The sequence below is a fragment of the Macaca fascicularis genome, chromosome 19 (assembly GCF_037993035.2).
Source record: "Macaca fascicularis isolate 582-1 chromosome 19, T2T-MFA8v1.1".
In the NCBI taxonomy this organism is placed as follows: domain Eukaryota; kingdom Metazoa; phylum Chordata; class Mammalia; order Primates; family Cercopithecidae; genus Macaca; species Macaca fascicularis.
Genome location: NC_088393.1, coordinates 65,599,027 through 65,621,721, shown reverse-complemented (window position 1 = coordinate 65,621,721; position 22,695 = coordinate 65,599,027). Strand labels below are relative to the sequence as shown.

General features: G+C 47.1%; 1 protein-coding gene, 2 long non-coding RNA genes and 1 pseudogene across 10 annotated transcripts in view; 1 reads left to right on the top strand and 3 right to left on the bottom strand.

The window, feature by feature from the left end:
- Positions 1–760: 760 nt before the first annotated feature.
- LOC123570394 (ubiquitin-conjugating enzyme E2 C-like) lies at positions 761–1,608 on the bottom strand (annotated as a pseudogene).
- A 3,269-nt stretch (positions 1,609–4,877) lies between these two features.
- Positions 4,878–7,305, bottom strand: LOC141409163 (uncharacterized). The gene is made up of 2 exons (XR_012428037.1): positions 6,834–7,305; positions 4,878–5,463 (listed from the first exon to the last, which is right to left on the bottom strand). It is a non-coding gene; the product is annotated as an uncharacterized lncRNA (long non-coding RNA).
- Positions 7,306–7,892: 587 nt separating this feature from the next.
- ZNF586 (zinc finger protein 586) overlaps positions 7,893–22,695 on the bottom strand; it is a 78,675-nt gene continuing 63,872 nt past the window's right edge. For 2 of the 8 annotated variants that reach the window (XM_045381258.2, XM_005590557.4), the window contains exons 2-3: positions 12,165–12,291; positions 7,893–10,572 (exon numbers count right to left, since the gene is read on the bottom strand). In XM_045381258.2, coding sequence (XP_045237193.2) covers positions 8,999–10,572; positions 12,165–12,291 — 1,701 coding nt within the window. In that variant the 3' untranslated portion in view covers positions 7,893–8,998. Of the gene's footprint in view, positions 10,573–12,164; positions 12,295–17,042; positions 17,096–17,819; positions 18,053–22,695 lie in introns of those variants that run through there. The other 6 variants (XM_074024972.1, XM_005590553.4, XM_005590556.4 and 3 more) reach the window with 6 other exon arrangements.
- Positions 10,499–17,575, top strand: LOC123570395 (uncharacterized). Its single transcript, XR_006694573.3, has 2 exons — positions 10,499–10,638; positions 15,662–17,575. It is a non-coding gene; the product is annotated as an uncharacterized lncRNA (long non-coding RNA).

Genomic DNA, 22,695 nt, shown 5'->3' with positions numbered 1-22,695 from the left:
GGTTTCATCGTGTTAGCCAGGATGGTCTCGATCTCTTAACCTCGTGATCCACCCGCCTCGGCCTCCCAAAGTGCTGGGATTACAGGCTTGAGCCACCGCACCTGACCCAAAATGTATTTATTTAATATTAATCACAAGGCCTCCACCAAGGCTTAAATTAAAAGACAAAAGAAAAATAGTACCAAAGCTCAAGATACAGAGTTCTATACAGAAATCACGGAAAGGGCAGACAATCTAAGGAAAAATTAAAAAAACACAAGGATAGGCTGCACAGCGTGGGTCAGAGCTCCTGGCTGGTGACCTACTTTGAGTAGCTTTCTTGCAGGTACTTCCTTATTTTTATTTTTTTTTGAGACGGAGTTTCACTCTTGTTGTCCAGGCTGGAGTGCAATAGTGAGATCTCAGCTCACCGCAACCTCCGCCTCTCGGGTTGAAGTGATTCTCCTGCCTCAGCCTCCTGAGTCGCTGGGATTACAGGCACATGCCACCACGCTTGGCCAATTTTTAATTTTTTTAAATAGAGATGAGGTTTCTCCATGTTTATCAGGCCTTGGACTCTCTATCTACCTCAGGTGATCCACCCACCTCGGCCTCCCAAAGTGCTGGGATTAGTCGTGAGCCACCGCGCCCGGCCCTTGCAAGTACTTAAAGCTGTGGGGTTTCCCAGAGCTTGGTAGCATGTGTGTTCAAAGGGCTATTTATTAATGTTGGGTTCTAGCAGGCACTGGATAGAGAGCAGGATGGTCCTGATATCATATAGGGCAAACCACTTCTTCAGGATTTCCAGGCATATGTTACCCTGGGTGTTCATGTTAGGGTGGTAGCAGGGTGTGAGGAACTTCACCATGGGTGCATTGTAAGGGTGGGTAGTCACTGAGGAACTCTAGCAAGAGTTTATACCTCAGGTCTTCATACACTGGGCCAGCAGCTCCATGGATAGTCTCCATTTGATAAGGCTTTCAGGGCAGGCAGAAATTCTTTTTTTTTTTTTTTTTGAGTCGGAGTCTAGCTCTGTCGCCCAGGCTGGAGTGCAGTGGCCAGATCTCAGCTCACTGCAAGCTCCGCCTCCCGGGTTTACGCCATTCTCCTGGCTCAGCCTCCCGAGTAGCTGGGACTACAGGCGCCTGCCACCTCGCCCGGCTAGTTTTTTGTATTTTTTAGTAGAGACGGGGTTTCACCGTGTTAACCAGGATGGTCTCGATCTGCTGACTTTGTGATCCGCCCGTCTCGGCCTCCCAAAGTGCTAGGATTACAGGCTTGAGCCACCGCGCCCGGCGGCAGAAATTCTTTTGTCACCAGGCATTGTGAGGGTCACCAGCTCCTGCTGTAGCCTTTTGCCTACAGGGTCCCAGGCAATGCTCCTGCTGGGCTCAGCTCCTTTATGGGTGGTGGCAACACTGACAGCGACTGGGTCAAAGTTTTGGGAGGCTACCTGGGTGGCAAGAACTCAGAAAATGTGACTGCATCTGTGATCATCATGTTTATTTTTTAATCTTTATTTATTTAGAGACGGAGTCTTGCTCTTATCACCCAGGCTGGAGTGCAGTGGCGTGATCTTGGCTCACCACAACCTCCGCCTCCCGGGTTCAAGCCATTTTCTTGCTTCAGCCTGCGGAGTAGCTGGGATTACAGACACTTGCCACCACGCCCGGCTAAGTTTTTATATTTTTAGTAGAGACAGGGTTTTTCCATGTTGGTCAGGCTGGTCTTGAACTCCCAACCTCAGGTGATCCACCCACCTCGGCTTCCCAAAGTGCTGGGTTACAGGCATGAGCCACCACACCTGGCTTAAAAATATTACAGGCCGGGTGCGGTGGCTCTGGCCCACATAGTGAAACCCCGTCTCTACTAAAAATACAAAAATGAGCTGGGCTTTTAGTGGCACGTACCTGTAATCCCGGCTACTTGGGAGGCTGAGGCAAGAGAATCGAACCCGGGAGACGGAGGTTGTGGTGAATCAAGATCACGCCACTGCACTCCAGCCTGGGTGACAAAGTGAGACTCCATCTAAGAAAAAAAAAGAAAATATTTTTAAGTTCTCAGTCAACTTTAACTGAATAGTTAGTGGTCAGTTTTGTAATCACAGTGACATTCTTGCAAACAAATATAATGTGTGGCCTCTTTGATATACTGGATAGTTAAAAATTGTTTTAAAGTTTTGCCTAATATTTTATGATTTATCTCAATGTAATCTGTGTAGTGAAATTTATAGATGACGCCTTTTTTTTTTTTTTTTTTTAAAGACAAGAGTCTAGCTCTGTTGCCTAGGCTGGAGGGCATGATGTCAGCTTACTGCAATCTCCGCTTCCTGCATTCAAGCGATTCTCGTGCCTCAGACTCCCGAACAGCTGGGATTACAGGTGCACGACACCACGTCTGGCTAATTTTTGGATTTTTAGTAGAAATGGTGTTTCACGGTGTTGGCCTGACTAGTCTCGAACTCCTGTCAAGTGATCCACCTGTCTCAGCCTCCCAAAGTGCTGGGATTACAGGCATGAACCACTGCGCCCAGCCTAAATGACTACTTTTTATGTTACACATTTTAAGTAATTTTTGTCATTTCCATCTTAGGTTGTTGCTTGTTTTTTGAGACGAAGTCTCGCTCTGTCACCCAGGCTGGAGTGCAGTGGCATGATCTTGGCTCACTGCAAGCTCTGCCTCCTGGGTTCATGCCATTCTCCTGCCCCAGCCTCCCGACTAGCTGAGACTACAGGCTAATTTTTTTGTATTTTTAGTAGAGACGGGGTTTCACAGTGTTAGCCGGGATGGTCTCGATCTCCTGACCTCGTGATCTGGCCACCTCGGCCTCCCAAAGTGCTGGGATTACGGGTGTGAGCCACCGTGCCTGGCTGGGTTGTCACTTTTAATGTGCTTTGGTTTTAATTTTATGTAGAAAAGTAAAATGTTTTTTTCTCTTGAAATTTAATCCTTGCTTTTAATGATTTGTGCACCCCAATTTATTAAGAAAATATTAAAAAAATAATCTTGAGTTGGGCATAGTAGTTTATTTCTGTAATCCCAGCACACTGGGAGGCAGAGGCAGGCTGTTGACTTGAGCCCAGGAGATTGAGACCACCATGGGCAACATGGGAAAATCCTGTGTCCACAAAAAATGCAAAAATTAGCCGGGCAGGGTGCCTGCCTGTAGTCCCAGCTACCCAGGAGGCTGAGGTGGCAGGATTACTTGAACCCTGGGGGTGTCTGAGGCTGCAGTGAGCCATGATCATGCCACTGCATTCCAGCCTGGGCAGAAGAGCAAGATTCTGTCTCCAAAAATAAAATAAAAAGTATATGTGTGTGTATAGACATATATATACACACACGTATATATAATGCCTTTGTATGTGTAGACTTGATTTAATTTTCAATTTTCATGTGAAGCATAAATTGAGCAGTTTTTCTATCTCAATTTTTAATCTATTTTAACATTATATTACATTATCTATTTTCTCTGGAAATTGATAAGCAACATACACCCCTCAAGACATGGAATTTCAAATAGGAAAAGATGTATGAATCTTTTGTACAAAAAAATTCCGACATATATTTAAGTCACATACAAGCAGGAAGATTAACTTCATAAGAGAATTAGCAAAAGTTGTATTAATTCAAGACAAGAGCCTGCAGAGCCTAAAATTGCTTAGTACTGTTTTTGCCTATATAAACTGTAGTTTTGCCTATATAAACTGTAGTTTATGGATAAAATAAAGGATTTTTTTTTTTTTTTTTGAGGCAGGTCTCGCTCTGTTGCCCAGGCTACAGTGCAATGGCACCATCTCGGCTGACTGCAACCTCCATTTTCCAGGAAGGCTCCTTTTTCTTTTTTTTTTTGAGACGGAGTCTCGCTCTGTCACCCAGGCTGGAGTGCAGTGGCCGGATCTCAGCTCACTGCAAGCTCCGCCTCCCGGGTTCACGCCATTCTCCTGCCTCAGCCTCCCGAGTAGCTGGGACCACAGGCGCCCGCCACCTCGCCCGGCTAGTTTTTTGTATTTTTTAGTAGAGACGGGGTTTCACTGCGTTAGCCAGGATGGTCTCGATCTCCTGACCTCGTGATCCGCCCGTCTCAGCCTCCCAAAGTGCTGGGATTACAGGCTTGAGCCACTGCACCCGGCTGGAAGGCTCTTTAATTCCCCCTGATTATAAAGGTTTTGTGCAAACATAATTTGGTATAATAAAATATTTACACAAGAGACAGACACATACTCGTCAGTGTGTACGGTCATAATTTGAACAAGCCCTTTTAAACTTCTAGATATCATTGAAACTCCTACGTTGATTAAAAATGATCAAAGATCTTTCCAGTGAGAAGGATGAAAAATACTAGTGAGAATGAACTATCACTATTTCATATATGTGCCTATATGTGCTTACATATGCTTACATACAGCTCATGCTGTAATACAAGGTGACATTTAGGGGTTGAGACTTAACATCTGATTATACCTTGCTATTTATAACTTACAATCTTTTATTCACATTTCTCAAGTGCTATGCCTTTAGGTGCCTATACATCATGCTATCATAGAATTTCTAGGGATAAGCCGGGGGTGGTGGCAGACGCCTGTAATCGCAGCACTTTAGAAGGCCAAGGAGGGTGGATCATGAGGTCAGGAGTTTGATACCAGCCTGGCTAACATAGTGAAAGCTCATCTCTACTAAAAATACAAAAATTAGCTGGGCGTGGTGGCGCGAACCAATAGGCCCAGCTACTCAGGAGGCTGAGGGAAGAGAATCACTTGAACCTGGGAGGCAGAGGTTGCAGTGGGCGGAGACCACGCCATTGCACTTCAGCCTGGGTGACAGACTGTAGCTCAAAAAAAAAAGTGTAAAGGTAAACTGAGGCTGGAGCCGAACCGGGAACGAAGACACAAGGCAAATGGCAGTGAGAATAGCCTTTTATTAGGGCTTGCGGGCGAGGTTCCTCAGTCCAAAGGCATGGGCCGAGGAAGTCACGCTGAGGGAGGAGGGTAGGGGCTTTTTATAGCCTGAGAGGTAGGGAAGCTGGTTGTGCAAATGGGGCCTGGGGGGTCTTGAAACTACTAGGGCAGGAGTTGAGTAAGGGTCATGAGGAAGGGGTCTTTGGAAACTGTTAACCAAAACTGCTGTTTACGACCTTGTGGAATGCAGGTGAGCTGCAGGTCATGGGGGAGTGTGGTTGCCCAGCCGGAACTCTGACGCATGTAAGTCTGCAGGTGTGTACAAGGGTGAAGGGAGTCTTTAACAAAAGGCCTGCTATGCCAGGTAATGCCGCCATGTTGGGTCTAGATTCCTGCCTAACATTCCGACCTCTTTCTAATAAGAAAATGGGGCAACGTGTTCATCTGGCTGCTTCCTGCTGGTATGGGTCATCGTGGGGATCTTCGGAGGTCGGAACTCGGGTATAGGGGTGGAGCAGCATCTGATTGAAAGTGACCTGGGAGACTTCTTTCATGCGGTCCTGGATGAAGCGGAGGACACAGGGAGCTATGAGTAGCAAGAAGCCAATGATTAGTAAGGGGCTTAGAAAGGGTAGGACTTAACCGGCCACAGACGACTGCTGCTAAGTGAGGGCCTTGATCCGAGTTTTTTCTGGTGGAGTCTTTCCTGAATCTTTTCTAGAGTGAGGAAATTGGTTTCTACTAGTCCTGACTCATTGATGTAGTGTTCGGCCAGGAAGGGGAAAAGAGGGGGTTAGGTTAGAGAAGTTAAAAGGGCTGGGTAAGGGTACCGCAACCAGTGGGGGCTTATTCTATCTGCTGTGAGGCTTTTTGTAGTGGGTGTGAGGAGTATGCCTAGGTAGGTGACAGAAGGGCTGCAAAGTTGAGCCTTAGCCGGGGTAACCTGATAACGCTGGTCGCCTAGAAAATTTAAAAGTGTAGCAATATCTGCAAGGGAGCACTGCTAGGAAGGACTACATAGTAGTAAGTCATCGACATACTGCAATAGTGTGCTGTGGGTCAGGGGACAGGGAACAACATCCTGTGCCAGTGCCTGTCCGAAAAAATGGGGGCTATCACGGAACCTTTGAGGCAAAACAGTCTTAAGTCAGCTGGGAAGAAATATGAGTGTCTGGATCTTCCTATGTAAAAGCAAACAAAGTGACAGTCGGATGTAAGGGAATGGTGAAGAAGGCATCTTTTAGGTCAAGGACAATAAAGTGAGTGGTATCGGGGGGAATGTGCGAGAGAAGTGTATATGGGTTAGGAACAACTGGAAAGGTGGGGACTACTGCCTCACTGATGACGCGTAGGTCCTGCACGAGGCAATAGGCCCTAGAGCTTTTCCGTACAGGCGGGATAGGAGTATTACATGGTGAGTTGGCAGGAACTAGAATGTGCTGCCAGAGCAGGCGTGTAATGATAGGTTTTAATCCCTGTCGATGTTCAAGGGAGATAGGGAACTGGGGTCTAGAGGGAAACTTGGAAGGGTCTTTTAGCCGGATGCAGACGGAGTATGGTGCTGGGCGAGGATTGGGGTGGAGGTGTCCCACACCTTAGGGTTAATGGGGACTGGAAACAGGAGTGGGGGGTCAGCCTGGTGGGGCTTGTCAGGTGAGAGGAGGGGGAAGAGGAACGTGAGGTGTGGGGAGGGGTTGGGTGGGAAGTGAACTGAGGCCCCTAGCTTGGAGAGGAGATCTCGTCCTAACAAGGGGACTGGGCACAAAGGAATGATAAGAAATGAGTGCGGGAAGAGGGAGCCATCCAGTCGGCAAGACAGAGGAGCAGTCTGGCGGTAGGTGGAGGGAGTGCCATCAATTCCCATGACCATGACAGTGGAGGGGTGGCTGGGGCCACTGAAGGAAGGCAAAACAGAGTAGGTAGCCTCCGTGTCCATAAGGAAAGATATGGACTTACCCGTTACCTGGAGCATAACCCTGGGCTCGGCGACAGTGAGAGGGGTCCCCAGTCTGGGCTTCTTCAATCTTCATCAGTGTCGAGGAGCTGGAAGGCGCCTCCAGTACCTGGAGGAGGGTCGTCACGTGGCTACGTAGCTACCGTCCTCAGGTTGGGGCAGTCCGACTTCCAGTGGCCCATCTGCCGACAATTCGGATAGGGGCGAGTTGGCTCCTTTGGGTTAGGGCACTGCCTGGCCCAGTGGCCATCGTTGCCGCACTTGAAGCAGGCACCAGGTGGCACTCGGGTAGTACCTCTTTTCTGGGAGCTCCTGGAGCCGGCCGGCCTCAGGGCTGCTACCAAGGCCTGGGTTTGGAGTTGTACCTTCTGTTTTAGCCTGGCCTGTCGTTGGGCCTCAGCTGCTTCCTCTGTGGAGTTGTAGACCTTGAAGGCCAGTTTGACTAAATCCTGGATGGGAGTTTGAGGGCCTTCCTCCGCCTTCTTAAATTGTTTTTGGATATCAGGGGCTGACTGAGAAATGAAATATGAGGGCAAAATGGTTCCTCCTGCGGGGGAGGCAGTCCAACATAAGTCTTTATTTCATTATTTTTAAATATCTTAATGAAATGGGAAAGATAAAATTCATTTTAAAAAACAAGCCTAGAGGTGTGAGGCTAGGCAGGGTGCTGTAAACCAAGCACTTTTGGAGGCCGAGGCAAGTGGATTGCCTGAGCCCGGGAGTTTGAGATCAGACTGGGCAACAAGGTAAAAAAAAAAATTTACAGAAAATACAAAAATTAGCCAGGGGTGGTGCACCCCTGTATTTCCAGCTACTCTGGAGGCTGAGGAAGAGTGCTTGAGCCCAGAAAGCAGAGGCTGCAATGAGCTGAGATTGTGCCACTGCACTCCAGCCTGGGGGACAGAGTGAGACCTTGTCTCAAAACAAAACAAAAAAGCATGTAAAACATAAAATAGTTGACTCAAAATGCTATAACCACTTATTAAAATGAACAATTTCAAATACTAACCATACTTTCCCTCTTCGTAAGATAGAAGAACAGAAATTCTTGGACACTGATGGTAGATACATAAATGAGCAATAATTTTATTCTTATATAATAGTTTGGGGTTGCTTAAAAAGTTGTACATTAGGCCAAGCATGGTAGCTCACGCCCAAGAAGCCGAGGCAGGCATATCACTTGAGGTCAGGAGTTTGTAACCAGCCTGGCCAGCATGGTGAAACCAATCTCTAATAAAAATACAAAAAATTATCCAGGCATGGTGGTGCACACCTGTAATTCCAGCTACTCGGGAGGCTGAAGCAGGAAAATCACTTGAACTTGGGAGGCAGAGGTTGCAGTGAGCCAAAATAATGCCACTGAACTCCAGCCTGGGTGACACAGCGAGTCTGTCTCACAAAAGAGTTGTACTTTAATCTATCATGTGACTCAGGCACTACACACCACTGTATTAACATAGTGAAGGATACCTATATAAACAACTGCATTCAAATGTAGCAGTTGCATTCATAACAGACAAAAACAAGCAACTGAAATACACTTCAACAGATAAATGATATACAGTAAGTTTTCATAGCATGTGATTCTTTCTGCAGAGAAGGTCTGGCTATGTTGCCCGGGCTGATCTCTTAACTCCTGGCCTCGCGTGAACCACCTCATTCTCCCAAAGCATCAGGTTTACAAGCATGAGCCACCATGCCTGGTTCAGCATGTCATATTCCAAGTGATACAAAAAGAATGAAGGTCGGGTGCAGAGGCTCATGCCTGTAATCTTAGCACTTTGGGAGGCCACGGTGGGTGGATCACTTGAGGTTAGGAGTTCAAGACCAGCCTGGCCAACATGGTAAAACCCCGTCTCCACTAAAAATACAAATTAGCCAGGCGTGGTGGTGTGTACCCGTAATCCCAGCTCCTCGGGAGGCTAAAGTAGGAGAATCTCATGAACCCAGGAGGCCCAAGTTGCAGCAAGCCAAGATTGTGCCACCACACGCCAGCCTGGGTGACAGAATGAGAGGGTCTCAACGCGAAGTCTCTTAAGACCAAGGAGAGCATATATTCTGAACTTTTCCACATTGACAGCACTCATAAGGCCTTTCTCCAGTATGAACTCTCCTGTGTTTAATGAGACTGGACGTTTCAGCGAAGGATTTCCCATATTCACTGCACTCACAAGGCCTTTCTCCTGTGTGAACTCTGATGATGAAGGAGGGTAGAGCTTCGCTGAAATCTTTTTCCACATTTGGTGCATTCATAAGGCCTTTCTCCAGTGTGAATTCTCCTGTGTTTAATGAGACTGGAACATTCAGCAAAGGATTTTCCACATTCACTGCACTTATAAGGCTTTTGTCCAGAATGAACTCTTTTATGAACATGAAGCGCAGAGCTGGAAATAAATGATTTCCCACATTCACTGCATTCATATGGCCTTTCTCCAGTGTGAGTCCTCTGATGTATAGTCACACTGTGCTTATTGCCAAATAATTTCCCACATACCTCACACTCATACGGCCTTTCTCCAGTGTGAACTCTCTCATGAACAAGAAGATGATACTTCCTGTTAAATAATTTCCCACATTCCCTACAATTGTAAGGTCTTTCCCCAGTGTGAAGTCTCTGGTGTTCAGTGAGGTGGGATCTGTACCTAAATAATTTTCCACACTCCCTGCACTCATAAGGTCTTTCTCCAGTATGACCTCGCTGATGTTGAACGAGGTTGCCCTTTTGACCAAAAGATTTCCCACATTCTCCACATTTGTAAGGTCTTTCTCCAGTGTGAACACGCTGATGGTTAATAAAGCAGAACTTCTGATGAAAAGATTTCCCACATTCCCCACAGTGATAAGCTGTCTCTCCAGTGTGACCTCGCTGATGTTGAATGAATTTACCCTTTTGACCAAAAGACTTCCCACATTCTCCACACTCATAAGGCCCTTCTCCAGTGTGAACATGCTGATGATGGTTAATAAGCCTGCTCTTCTGACTAAAAGATTTCTCACACTCCCCACAGGGAAAAGCTGTCTTTCCAGTGTGAACTCGCTGATGCTGAATGAGGCTGCTCTTTTGACTGCAAGATTTCCCACACACTCCACACTCATAAGGTCCTTTTTCAGTGTGATCTCGCTGATGATTACTGAAGCTGACATATCTGCTAAAGGATTTTCCACAATCACTGCATACATAACATCCATCTCTAGTGAAAAGTTTCTGGTGTGGAATAACTGAGTGTTTGGTGCTGAAGGCTTTTGTGCGTTTTCCACACCCGGAATTACTTTTTCCCTCCTGAAAGGGTGGGCCATGCTTAGTTTCACTGTCTGTGTTCTCTACAGGATAAGCGGCTTCTTGTTGGCATAATCCTGAACTGGGCAGAACGTTCTCCCCAAACTCATGGAAGACAAACGGCTCCTGTGACACCCTGAGCTTACGTTTCTTTACAAACGATGCTTCTCTGACACTCTTTCTGCAGAATTTCTCTCCAATATGCTGCTTCTGGTGCTGATTCAGGTTTGCAGTGTCATCCAAGTTTTTTCCACATACCCCACTCCTGTTCAGCTTCTGCTTCTGATGAGTTTCCTGGTGTTCAACAAAGTGCAAATCATCCCCCGAGATGAGGCCACACATTTCACAGGGGTGAGCCTTCTTAGGAGAAACAACTGCCCTAGGAGTCCTGTTCTGAGACTCTCTTTGTACAGAAATGCTCTGCGTAGACGGTGCCTCCTTATCTTTTGATCCACACCAACAATCTGAAAGCAAGAAAATGCTGGTCAAGTGCAAAGTACCTCTGATGGGAAGGCACAGCCCACCCACAAGTAAGTCTCACAAATTGAGGAATTATTCTATAGAAATATTTGCAGGAACACAATGTTGGCTTCAAGCTGAAGATAGGGCTGCTGGCCGGGTGCGGTGGCTCACGCCTGTAATCCCAGCACTTTGGGAGGCTGAGGCGGGTGGATCACCTGAGGTCAGGAGTTCGAGACCAGCCTGGCTAATATAGTGAAACCCTGTCTCTACTAAAAATACAAAAAATGAGTCAGGTGTGGTGGCGCATGCCTGTAATCCCAGCTACTCGGGAGGGTGAGGCAGAAGAATTGCTCAAACCCAGGAGGCAGAGGTTGCAGTGAGCGGAGATGGCACCATTGCACTCCAGCTTGGGTAACAACAGTGAAACTGTCTCAAAAAAAAAAAAATATATATATATGTACACACATATATACACACACATATATACATACATTGTATACACATGTATACATATATACACACATATATACACATGTATATGTATACACATATATACATATATATACACACACATGTGTAGAAGCATATGTCAAGTCCAAGAAAACGTGAGTATAATACCGCAGGGGGTGGACATAGATGGTTTAACAATGGGCATATACTTCCTAATATGTAATCGATACACCAACATCAGAGACAACTACAGATGAAAGCACAAGAAAAATGCATCTAAAGTGGAGTCCAGAGATGTGAGTATTAGTGCTGGGGTGGATATCACAGTAGAAGTGGAAAAGTACAGAACTAACAAGTGTGAAACTCTCAACAATAGGGAGAAAAAGACAAATAGTGTGTGCCTACTCGTATTGCCACAAAAATACTTGGCAAATATAAATGGTTTCTGGTACGATTTGGATAAATCCCTGAAGTCATGCCCTCCCCCAGCATGGCACTCCTGAGGGACAGGCTCCCTTTGAGCCTATCATGATGAGCCTGAATTGAACCACATTTTATCAAACACCAAGGACTCTCCATCTCACCCCCAGTTCATGGGACCAGATGATATAAGCATGAAGGGAGAGACAGCAGAGATGAACAGCCAACACTAGCTCAGCACAACTAAGCACCTGACAGCCCACAGAAGAGTAAACTAAGTATTAAAAGAGAATTCCTAAGCAGGGTCTTGCAAGAACAGTCTATGGTCTATGTAGGTAGTGACAATGTCAATGAAGGCAATTCTCAGCACAGGGAGGTAGGAAGAATTGTCAGATAGAGGAAAGAAATGTTAATAGAACCTGGGCACACAAGAGCTACCGATTTGGACAGTCACCTGACAGCCAGAGAGCAAGCAAAGTGGATACATGAGGGTGGCTATAAGACTCCCGACTCGGACTCCTTCCCTGGGAGCCTGGAGCACAGGATGTGTTGGAGCTGCTTAAGGAGAGGAAAAGTCAATACACACACCTTACTCCTACCAACCACACAACTCACACAAAGTGTAGAAGGAACCTGTGTCCAGGCTCCTTAAGTGAGAAAGACAGTCTTGTCAATGAAAAGGGGAACGGCAACACTAGCTCAGCTCACAGCGTGAGCAACTTACCCAGGGAGGATATAAGTGCCAGGTTCTCTAGCATCACATCACGGTACAAGCACCTCTGAACCTCACTAAGAAGACTCCATTCCTCCTGGGAAAAGTTCACAGCCACATCTTCAAAGGTCACAGTGTCCTGCTATGATAGTGACAGATGAAACCACAAACAGCCCCTCTGCTGAGGTAACACAACCCACCTCTCCCACACAGCCACCCTTGCCCATCCTCCTCCCCAAGGTTCCCAACATAGAGCTGAAACTATGTCCACTGGTGCCTTTGTGTCTTCATGGGCCCACTGGTCAATTATCAACAAGTAGTAGGTGGACAAATAGGTATCCATGCTGAGGTCCGGACATAAAAAGGTCCACCCCCTTCTATGCCGGGTGCGGTGGCTCACACCTGTAATCCCAGCACTGTGGGAGGCCGAGGCCAGCAGATCATGAGGTCAGGAGATTGAGACCATCCTGGCTAACACGGTGAAACCCCGTCTCTACTAAAAATACAAAAAATTAGCCGGGCGTGGTGGCGGGTGCCTGTAGTCCCAGCTACTTGGGATGCCGAGGCAGGAGAATGGCGTGAAGAGCAGAGATTGCGTCACTGTACTCCAGCCTGGCTGACAGAGACTCCATTTCAAAAAAAGAAAAAAAGGTCCACCTCCTTCTGAATAGCGATATCCAAGCTGACGTAAAGCCCAGGACGGCTGCCTGATTCCATCAGACAAACCTGCTCTCTAAATATACATCATTCTTTATACTGCACAGACACATGCCCATGGCCACCCCCACCTGAATTTCCCACACCTGCAGCCCCTCTCTGGCATCCCCACAAGTAAAGGTTTGTTTTTGGAGGTTGTTTTTGAGACACAGTCTAGCTCTGTCACCTAGGCTAGAGTGCAGGGGCACAATCGTGGCTCACTGCAGCCTCTGCCTCCCAGGTACAAGTGATTCTTGTACCTCACCCTCCCAGGTAGCTGGGATTACAGCCGTGGAACACTATACCCGGCTTTATTTTTAATTTTTTTGAGACGCAGTCTTACTCTCTCACTCATCTGGAGTGCAGTGGTGTGATCTCGGCTCACTGCAAGCTCCACCTCCCGGGTTCACACCATTCTCCTGCCTCAGCCTCCCAAGTAGCTGGGACTACAGGTGCCTGCTACCACGTCCGGCTAATTTTTTGTATTTTTAGTAGAGATGGGGTTTCACCGTGTTAGCCAGGATGGTCTTAATCTCCTGACCTCGTGATCTACCCGCCTTGGCCTCCCAAAGTGCTGGGATTACAGGTGTAAGCCACCGCGCCCGGCTTGTATTTTTTTTTTTTTAGTAGAGAAAGGGTTTCACCATGTTGGTCAGGCTGGTCTTGAACTCCTGGTCTCAAGTGATCCACCCACCTTGGCCTCCAACAGGGGTGAGCCACGGCACCCAGTCCCCACAAATGAAATTATTTACCCAGTCGCCACAAATAAAATTATTTCACAAAATGAAGAGGGTATAATGGCCCATGATTCCCTTGGGAATATGCAATGGTTTGTTTCTGTAACTCTGCTCGTCAGGATTGAGTTGAAACCCACTACAAAGTGTAACAACCTGGAACCCTGCTTCATCGCCTTGATAAAAAGCATTGTTAGGCTAGGAAACGTTATCCAAGAGAGCAAAGTGGGAATGAGATTTGTACTCACACCTTTTAAGGTTGTCCCACTATCACAAGGTGTCAAAGTGACACATCATATTGGGCCTTCAATTCTGGCCTTATACCAACATGTGGATAAGCATCCAGAGTATGCTTGACAAATACAAACAGGATCCAATATCAACACAGAATTTCCATGGTTTCCAAGAGTAGTGGTAATCCCAAATCATCCTGTGAATGTCTCCCTGAGTGACTCCATAGCCACACAGAACCACATGTGGCTTCAGATATGCAAGGCCCTATCCCACTTCTGTGATGCACCAACTGAGACCTCAGCTGTAGCAACCCTCCTCTGTCCACCTAATGCCGTTTAAAGCCCAGCCCCGGATTTGTGAACCAAACCAAATCTACTATCACAGATGAGCATATTTTTCACTGCACACATGCACCAGGCTGAATGAAACTCCCCAGGCACTTCCAAAGTGCTCTCAAAACGTTTGTGAGTCCAGACAGTGATAAATAGTTGCAACTTTGGCACCGACTCAGTCTTAAGTGTCATGTTCCCTGAATTACTTCTATGCTTCTGCATACATCTATCTCTTGTCTGTTCTCTCCTTGGATGTCTATGTCCCCTTCCAAACTCTACCGTCTGATACATCCTGCCATGATGGTCACTCACACCCTCCAGGTGTTTAGGAAGCCCAATAACATCCCTTGGGGACGTAAGTAAGAGATCCACTCCTCAGCCTGTAATCACACCTTCCTGGCCCCTGAAAAGATTTACCACCATAATCGGAAGCATGTCCTCCTAAGTGGGACCCATAACTAACTTACCGTAGTTCACCCATTAGCTTTCATATATCGGACATCTCCAGTATCAACACCCTCCCAGATACCGCATCCTGTATGTCTAGTTATCCATTTGATGCCACCACTTATTGGCCTCAAATTCTTCATATGGTCAAACAACTCTCTTGATATCCACAGTCAATATTATGTCAATACCAACCTCATCTCAGCTGAAGCAGCGTCCATGGTTACAGCTGCTAAGATCAAAAACCCTGGGCTCATGCCCGATTCCTCTTTCATGCCCTTATCATCCACATTAGAAAACCTATCTGTCTGCCAGGTACGGTGGCTCAGGCCTGCAATCCCAGCACTTTGGGAGGCCAAGGAGGGTGAATCACCTGAGGTCAGGAGTTTGAGACTAGACTGGCCAACATGGTGAAACCCGACTCTACTAAAAATACAAAAATTAGCTGTGTAATTACATGCCTGTAATCCCAGCTACTCGGGAGGGTGAGGCAGGAGAATCACTTGAACCGGGGGGGCGGAGGTTGCAGTGGGCCACGATTGTGACGCTAGACTCCAGGCTGGACAACATAGTGAACCTCCATCTCAAGGAAAAAAAAAAAAAAGAAAACCTAGCTGCCTCAGCTGAGCGCATTGGTACATGCCTATAATCCCAGCACTTTGGGAGGCCGAGGCGGGAGGATCACCTGAGGTTAGGAGTTCGAAACCAGCCTGGCCAACATGCTACAACCTCCTCTCTACTAAAAATATAAAAATTAGCTGGGTGTGGTGGCGGGTGCCTGTAATGCTAGCTACCTTAAGGGCTGAGGCAAGAGAATTGCTTGAACCTGGGAGGCGGAGGCTCCATCGAGCCGAGATGGTGCCATTGCACTCCAGCCTGGGCAACAAAACCAAAATTCCGCATTAAAAAAAAATAACACAAGAAAAGAAAACCTAGCTGTCTCTACAAAAAGTCAATCCTGAATCCAGACCCATGTGATTTGCCACATATCTGATCCATTAACCCTCACCTGGATTATGGCAGTAGCCTTATCTCTGACCTTTCTTCCTCTTCCCTCAACCCACAGTCTGTGCAACAAGGTCCTATCAGATGAAGCCTATAGCCAGATAGAACTGGGGTAATATCACCTCCTGACTTTGATCCGTTTTATCTCTAAGCATTTCACAACCTGGAAGCAACTCCTGGCTTAACCTTCCAAGAGTGCATACATTGGTTGACAGAAATGAGAATACCTCCATATAACCTGCCATGGCCTTAGTATCCTAGGTTTAGAGATTCTCCAGGGTCCTCGGATCAAAGGACTGAAAAAATGGCACTTCAGAGTCCCAGGACACCACAAGCTACAGTACCTATGGATGGGGTCAGGACCAATGAGGGAATGGAACACCCTCCACTTCCCTGTGTGGGTTCCCTAAGTGCTTCTGCAGCCAGGAGTGCCTGAGGGGAGAGGCAGACATTACAAACATGTCACAGGATTTGATAAGCTCAGGCCTCCCTGAACCTTTCTTCTCCCTAGAGCCAGGTAACCCTAAGGCTGGTTGTCTGACCTGCTTGTTGCAATGCAAACTGTCATCTCTACCACCTATGAGATCTACAAAATGGATTCAACCTCCCAAGGCCCCAAAGTCCTCACCCTCTCGCTGTACAATGTTCTTCCTTTGATTGGCCTTTGGGAAACTTCTTAAAAGCCTGGATTTGGATCATGTCCCTCCTTTCTTCAAAACTTTCCATGGCTTCTAGCGTCCTCATGATGAATGCACAGCCCTTGGCCTCCTTGCTCTACCAGGAAGAGCTCCACCTCACACTTTGTTCCTGACAGACGCCTGTAGACCCCAGGTTCCATCCTCCCCGCTCCATCCATCTCCAGGCCATTGCCTGCACCCCTCCCTGTGCCTGTCACTCTCCCCACTGCATCCCACTGGTGTCAGAAAGAGGTGAAACAGACTTTGCAAAATTGTAACTGAGGAAATTATGACAGTGAAAGAAATCAGACCTAATCGACTTCATCTTGCTTGCAACCTTTCAGCTGTCCTTGTTCATTCCTGGGCACAGGCTGAATTAACTTACGAAAAGAATTCAGTTCATTGTTTCACTCTGAAACGAAACTGATAATAGCCCTTTCCTGAAAAGACCCCCTTATTGCCTAGAGACCAGCCTGCCTTACAGAACAAACAAATTAGCTACAAGATCAGAAATTACGGTTTAGGGGTCATGCAGCTTCTGGCTCCAAGAGTCTGAACTTCCCCAAGTTGTTCCTGAAGATAACATCACTATTGTAGAACCTAATGTGAGAAAGAGTTTCTGGGGTGCCAGTTGAGTTGGTCTCCCCTGTGTGAGACACCCATGGGAAGCCATGGGTTAAAGATCTTAAGTAGTTTAGACAGACGCCTTTGCTCAAGGAAATTCACAGAAACAGCCACTGGTATACATCTTATCAAATGACTCACGAGTTCTCCTTCACTGATTAATTCTTTTCCTCATTCCTTCCTCCGCCTCCAATCTGCCATAAGAACAAAGAGCCTGTAAACCAATAAATTGGGGGGAGCCCAAGAGCTCGGGGACACCAGGAAGCCTCCAGGAAGCCTCCGATGCTCCGGTCCCCTGGACCCACCTTTTAAACACTTATTCTGTCTCTTTCTAACTCCTTTGTCTCTGCCGGACTCGGGGTACCCGCTGGGTGGTGTGGGGCTGGTTTCCCCAACATCTAAGATCAGTGCTTGGGGAATTCTGCAGATCCTGCACTGGATGGATCAGCTGACAACACACAGACCAGTAATCTGGGTCAATCAGTTCTCCCATCCCACCCAGAACAGAAAACAGCATGAAAAACTCACTTCAACCCCCTATGAATCCATCTCCAACCTGACCCATCAGCACTCCCCACTTCCCAAGCCACTACCCGCCAAATTAATTTTGAAAACTCTGATCCCGGAATGCTCGGAAGACTGACTTGAATAATAAAACTCCTGTCACTCGAACAGCCAGACGGCTCTGCGTGAATTACTATTTCTCCACTGCAATTCCCCTGTCTTCATAAACCGGCTCTGTCTAGGCAGCTGGCAACGTGAACCCACTAGACGGTTACAGAGACCCCTCCCGCGAGCGCCTCAGTGTCCCTACGCCGGGTGCTGGCTACAGACCCGTGAGAGGGAGCCGCTCCCTCCCTGGTTTAGGACCTGGGTGACGACGAGGTGACCTGAGGGCACAGAAGGCGCCACAATTACCTGAGCCAGGCGCCTCGGCGCAGTCGCTGCCATCGGACTACTTGGGGAAGGACGTCCGGGGAGCAGTGGGTGATGACACGGGCTGTAGAGCCGACTCTGTGCACCGAGGACGATTCCTCTCCACCTTCCAGGTTCAGTCACCGCGGTCCCTCCCAGCATTCAGCAGCCATAAACTGGGCAATCCCCCCCAACACGGATCAACATGGCCGCTATTAGAGGACCCCGGAAGTCTTGGCCTTTCCTTACGTGCACACGTGGAAATGCCTCCTTTCCGAGTCCTCATTGGCTCTGACACGCTGTCGTTTAACGCAGAGCTTTCTGGGTAATGTAGTTCCTCAAGTTCCAAGGCGCTAAAGAGGGTGCTAGGCAGAGGCGGGTCTGCAGGAAAAGCCTCTGTCAGGTCGGGGCTCTCCTTAAAAAGCGCGCCCTTTTGGCTGGGCGCGGTGGCTCACGCCTGTAATCCCAGCACTTTGGGAGGCAGTGGTGGGCGGATCACGAGGTCAGGAGATCAAGACTATCCTGTCTAACACGGTGAAACCCCCTGTCTACTAAAAATACAAAAAGAAGTCGGGCGTGCTGGCAGCTGCCTATAGTCCCAGCTACTCCGAAGGCTGAGGCAGGCAGGAGAACTGGCGTGAAGCCGGGAGGTGGAGCTTGCAGTGAGCTGAGATCGCGCCACTGCACTCCAGCCTGGGCGACAGAGGGAGACTCTGTCTCAAAAAAAAAAAAAAAAAAAGAAAAATAAAAAAGAAAAAAAAGACCGCCTTTCTAGGGCAGAGGACGGGGTCTCACCTAGCCTTAGAAACTGTGTTGAGATTCGTGGAGACTAGTGTTTGTAACTAATCACTCAAGAATTTGGAAAAATACTGTTTCAGATTTTGGGGAGCTCAAAGCTAAATAATAGGGAGCTCAAGTTAAAACTATTATTTAGGATTCTCCCAAAGGCTAAAAATCCAAATTACTACACCATTTGATACAGTCGTTCAGTCGCAAAATACCTGCACTGGAAGCAGAGGCTGATAAACGTTAAGTTTCTGAAGGCCCTCAGAAGCATTAGAGTCCCTAAGGCAAATCAAGAAAGTTAGAGATGTGCTCCCCTAAAGCAGGTGTGCAAAGTTGGATCTCTGTGATTCCTACAGAAAACAACTCTCCTGCTCATAGAATCTGTGAAAGGAAAATCTTATGGCCTCAAAATTACTAAGCTAAAGGGAAAAGTCAAGCTGGGAACTGCTCTGGGCAAACTTGCCCCATTCTATTCAAAGTCATCCCTCTCCTCACTGAGATAGAAGCATATTCTGATTGCCTCCTTTGGAAGGACTTATCAGAAACTAAAAATAATGCAACTATTTGTCTCTCTACCTGTCTACCTGTGACCTGGAAGTCCGCGCCCTCCTTCAAGTTGTCCCCGCCTTTCTGGTCGGAACCAATGTACTTCTTACATATATTCACTGATGTCTCATGTCTCCCTAAAAGGTATAAAACCAATCTATACCCCAACCACCTTGGCCACATGTCGTCAGGACTTTCTGAGGCTGTGTCACAGGCATGCTTCCTCAACCTTGGCAAAATAAACTTTTTTTTTTTTTTTTTTGAGACGGAGTCTTGCTCTTCGTCCAGTCTGGAGTGCAGTGGCGGGTTCTCGGCTCACTGCAAGCTCCGCCCCTCGGGTTCAAGTGATTCTCCTGCGGCAGCCCTCAAGGTAGCTAGCATTACAGGCACCCGCCACTACGCCCAGCTAATTTTTGTATTTTTAGTATAGACGAGGTTTCACCATGTTGGATAGAATTCCTCCATTTCTCCCATCTGCAGGGCACTCACCTGGTCCATCAACTCATCTGAATTATGCCAGTATATTTCCCCCCGTGCTCACTGCCTCCTCATTAACCCAGGAGTCTGTTCTCCAGTGTGCAACCAGATAGATCCAATGAAGATCTGGGTTAGACCACCTCTTTCCCCGTCCAAGCATCCCAGCACCTCCAAAACAGATACTCAGCTTTTCAGGCAACCACATTACAGGCCTGAATCTTGACCCTTGGCTTTTTGTTCCTATGAGAAAGAATGGATGCCTGCTGTACATAGGTCCAAACTCAGCCATACCTCAAAGCATTTGCACAGACTGGTTCCTAAAATAGCTTTCTACACCTGTTTCCATTGGAAATAAGAACACTTCCATTAATCCTTGGCTGGCACTCAGGACTCTGAGCTTGGTGTATCCACAGGTTCCCCACTCCCAAGAACTGGGAAAACATCAAGTGAACATTCAAGACACCATAATCTCAGACAACACACAGGTAGTGTCAGGTTCAGGGAGAGACTGGGACACTTTCTCTTTCCCTGTGTTGGCACCATAAGCATTTTCAGTCTTCATATCCCATGAAAATAAGAAGGCAACTGTGACCAGCTCCAGCTGATCAAACCTCCGCTGATCCCTACACAACCATAAAGCCAGGGGCCCTGGGGCTAACTGATTAGCCGATTTCAATTCTCAATGCTCCTTCTTACCATCTGTGACCTTGAATGAAGACTGCACTTCTCCGTGCCTCATTCTCCTCATCATCCTCATTCCAGTCTGTTCTCTGAGAGGATTTTGGAAACTGTTAAAGTCCTACCAAGGACATAACCCTCTTTCTGTTTACAACCCTCCATACATCCCAGGACACTCAGACTGAAGGCACAACCCCTAAGACAGGTGTGACTCTGGCTCATGTTCAGGTTTTACTAGGGCTTTTCTCTTTTTGAGAGACGGGGTCTCACTATGTTGCCCAGGCTGGTCTTAAGCTTCTGGACTTACATGATCATGACACAACATGGTTAATAGGTTCTGAGAAGTTCATGGCTCAGATGCACCTCTAAGCCTTTGCACCTGTTGGTTCCTCCACCTGTATTAGTCTACCTGGGGCGAAGTCTGTAATACACAGCATTTACCTGAGCTAGGTCCCTCAGTGTGGCTGCTGCCATCAACTGTGGGTGGAGCAGGCATCACTCCACGCAGTGCCTGTGAGCCTCAGGCCTGCCACTTGGGAGCAGAGATGACTCCTCCTCTTGTGCCTTCTCAGTCCCAACCGAGTACTCCCTGGCCTGACAAGCATGCCCAGAAAGCCCTCATCCTGGGCCTTGCAACTAGTGCCTTCTGGGAAAAGTATTTCCCAGAGCTCTCAGTCAACAATGGTGGGATCCTCCAAGACCAAGCAGAATGCAGACCATGTGACACTCTGAGGGCTGCTGGAAAGCCCTATTCACACCTCAAGGGAGGAAGGCTATTGATTCTTTGTAAAAGCATCAAATAGGTATCACATCAGACTCTAGAAAGCTCATCCTGCCCCCAGAGAATAAAAATACTATTTGAGATGCTCCTAAACTTTACTTATCTAAGTGGCCATATCATCATTGGCATCATTCAGACTTACAATGTGTGCACCCAGAGCTGAGAATATTAAGTATTGATTGCTCTTTAAATTCATGTAGACTGAATCATTATAGTCAGTTTTGTCAGTTTCATTGTTTTGTTGGGAACAAAAGAAAATTCTCCATAAGACACAATGACAGGATGTTACAAAAAACAGTGAGAAAACATGAATAAGACCTAATATTTGCTACCATAACAGAGTGGCTATAGTCAAAATAATTTAGTCATACATTTAAAAATAAAAGAGGATTGGATTGTTTATAATATGAAGGATAAATGTTGAGGTGATGGAGACCCTATTTACCCTATGTGATTATAACGTATGGCATGGCTACATCAAAGTATCTCATGTAATCTTCAAATACATACACTACTATATACCCACAAAAAATAAAAATAAAGGCCAGACACTGGCTCACGCTTGTAATCCAAACACTTTGGGAGCCCAAGGCGGGCAGACCACCTGAGGTCAGGAGTTCGAGACCAGTCTGGCCAACATGGAGAAACCGCATCTCTACTGAAAGTACAAAATGATCCAGGCGTGGTGGTGCATGCCTCTAATACTAGCTACTCGGGAGGCTGAGGTAGGAGAATCACTTGAACCCTGCAGATGGAGGTCACGGTAAGCTGACATCATGCCATTGCACTCCAGTCTGGGCAACAAGAGCGAGACTCTGTCTCAAAAAATAATAAAAAGTAAATAAATAAATTGCTGTCACGGTGGCTTATGCCTGTAATCTCAGCACCTTGGGAGGTGAAGTCAGACAGATCACGAGGTCAGGAGCTGAAGATCAGCCTGACCAATATGGTGAAACCACGTCTCTACTAAATATACAAAAATTAGCCCAGTGTGGTGGCAGGCACCTGCAGTCCCAGCTACTCGAGAGGCTGAGGCAGAAGTATCACCTGAACTCGGGAGGCTGAGGTTGCAATGAGTTGAGATCGCGCCACTGCACTCCAGCCTGGGTGACAGAGCTAGAATCCTTCTCAAAAATAAATAAATAAATAAATAAATAAAATAATAAAGATCTAATGACAGGGAAATAGACAGATGTTGGTACACCCTGAAGCAGGTAGTGAAGCTGGCAGTTGGCCACTGGTTCCCACAGATAATTGCTCTACTGATGCTAGCAAGCCCCAGAATTGGGGCTCAATCCAGGAAGGTTCTTGGCTTCATAAAGGAAATAATTCAAGAGCAAGCCAACAGTGTAAAGTGAAGGCAAAGCAAGTTTATGAGAGCAACAGAGTACAGGAAAATGGCTGCTCCACAGAGCAGGGCTACTCCACAGGCAAAGTAGCACCCGTGGATTGTTGGCTACCTATATTTACAGCTACTCGTTAATTATGTGCTAAATAAGAGGTGGGTTATTCATGAATTTTCTAGAAAAAGGCGGGGGGGGGGGGGGTAGTTCCCAGAACCAGGGGTTCCTTCTCTTTTAAATTACATGAGGTAGCTTCTGGGCATTGCCA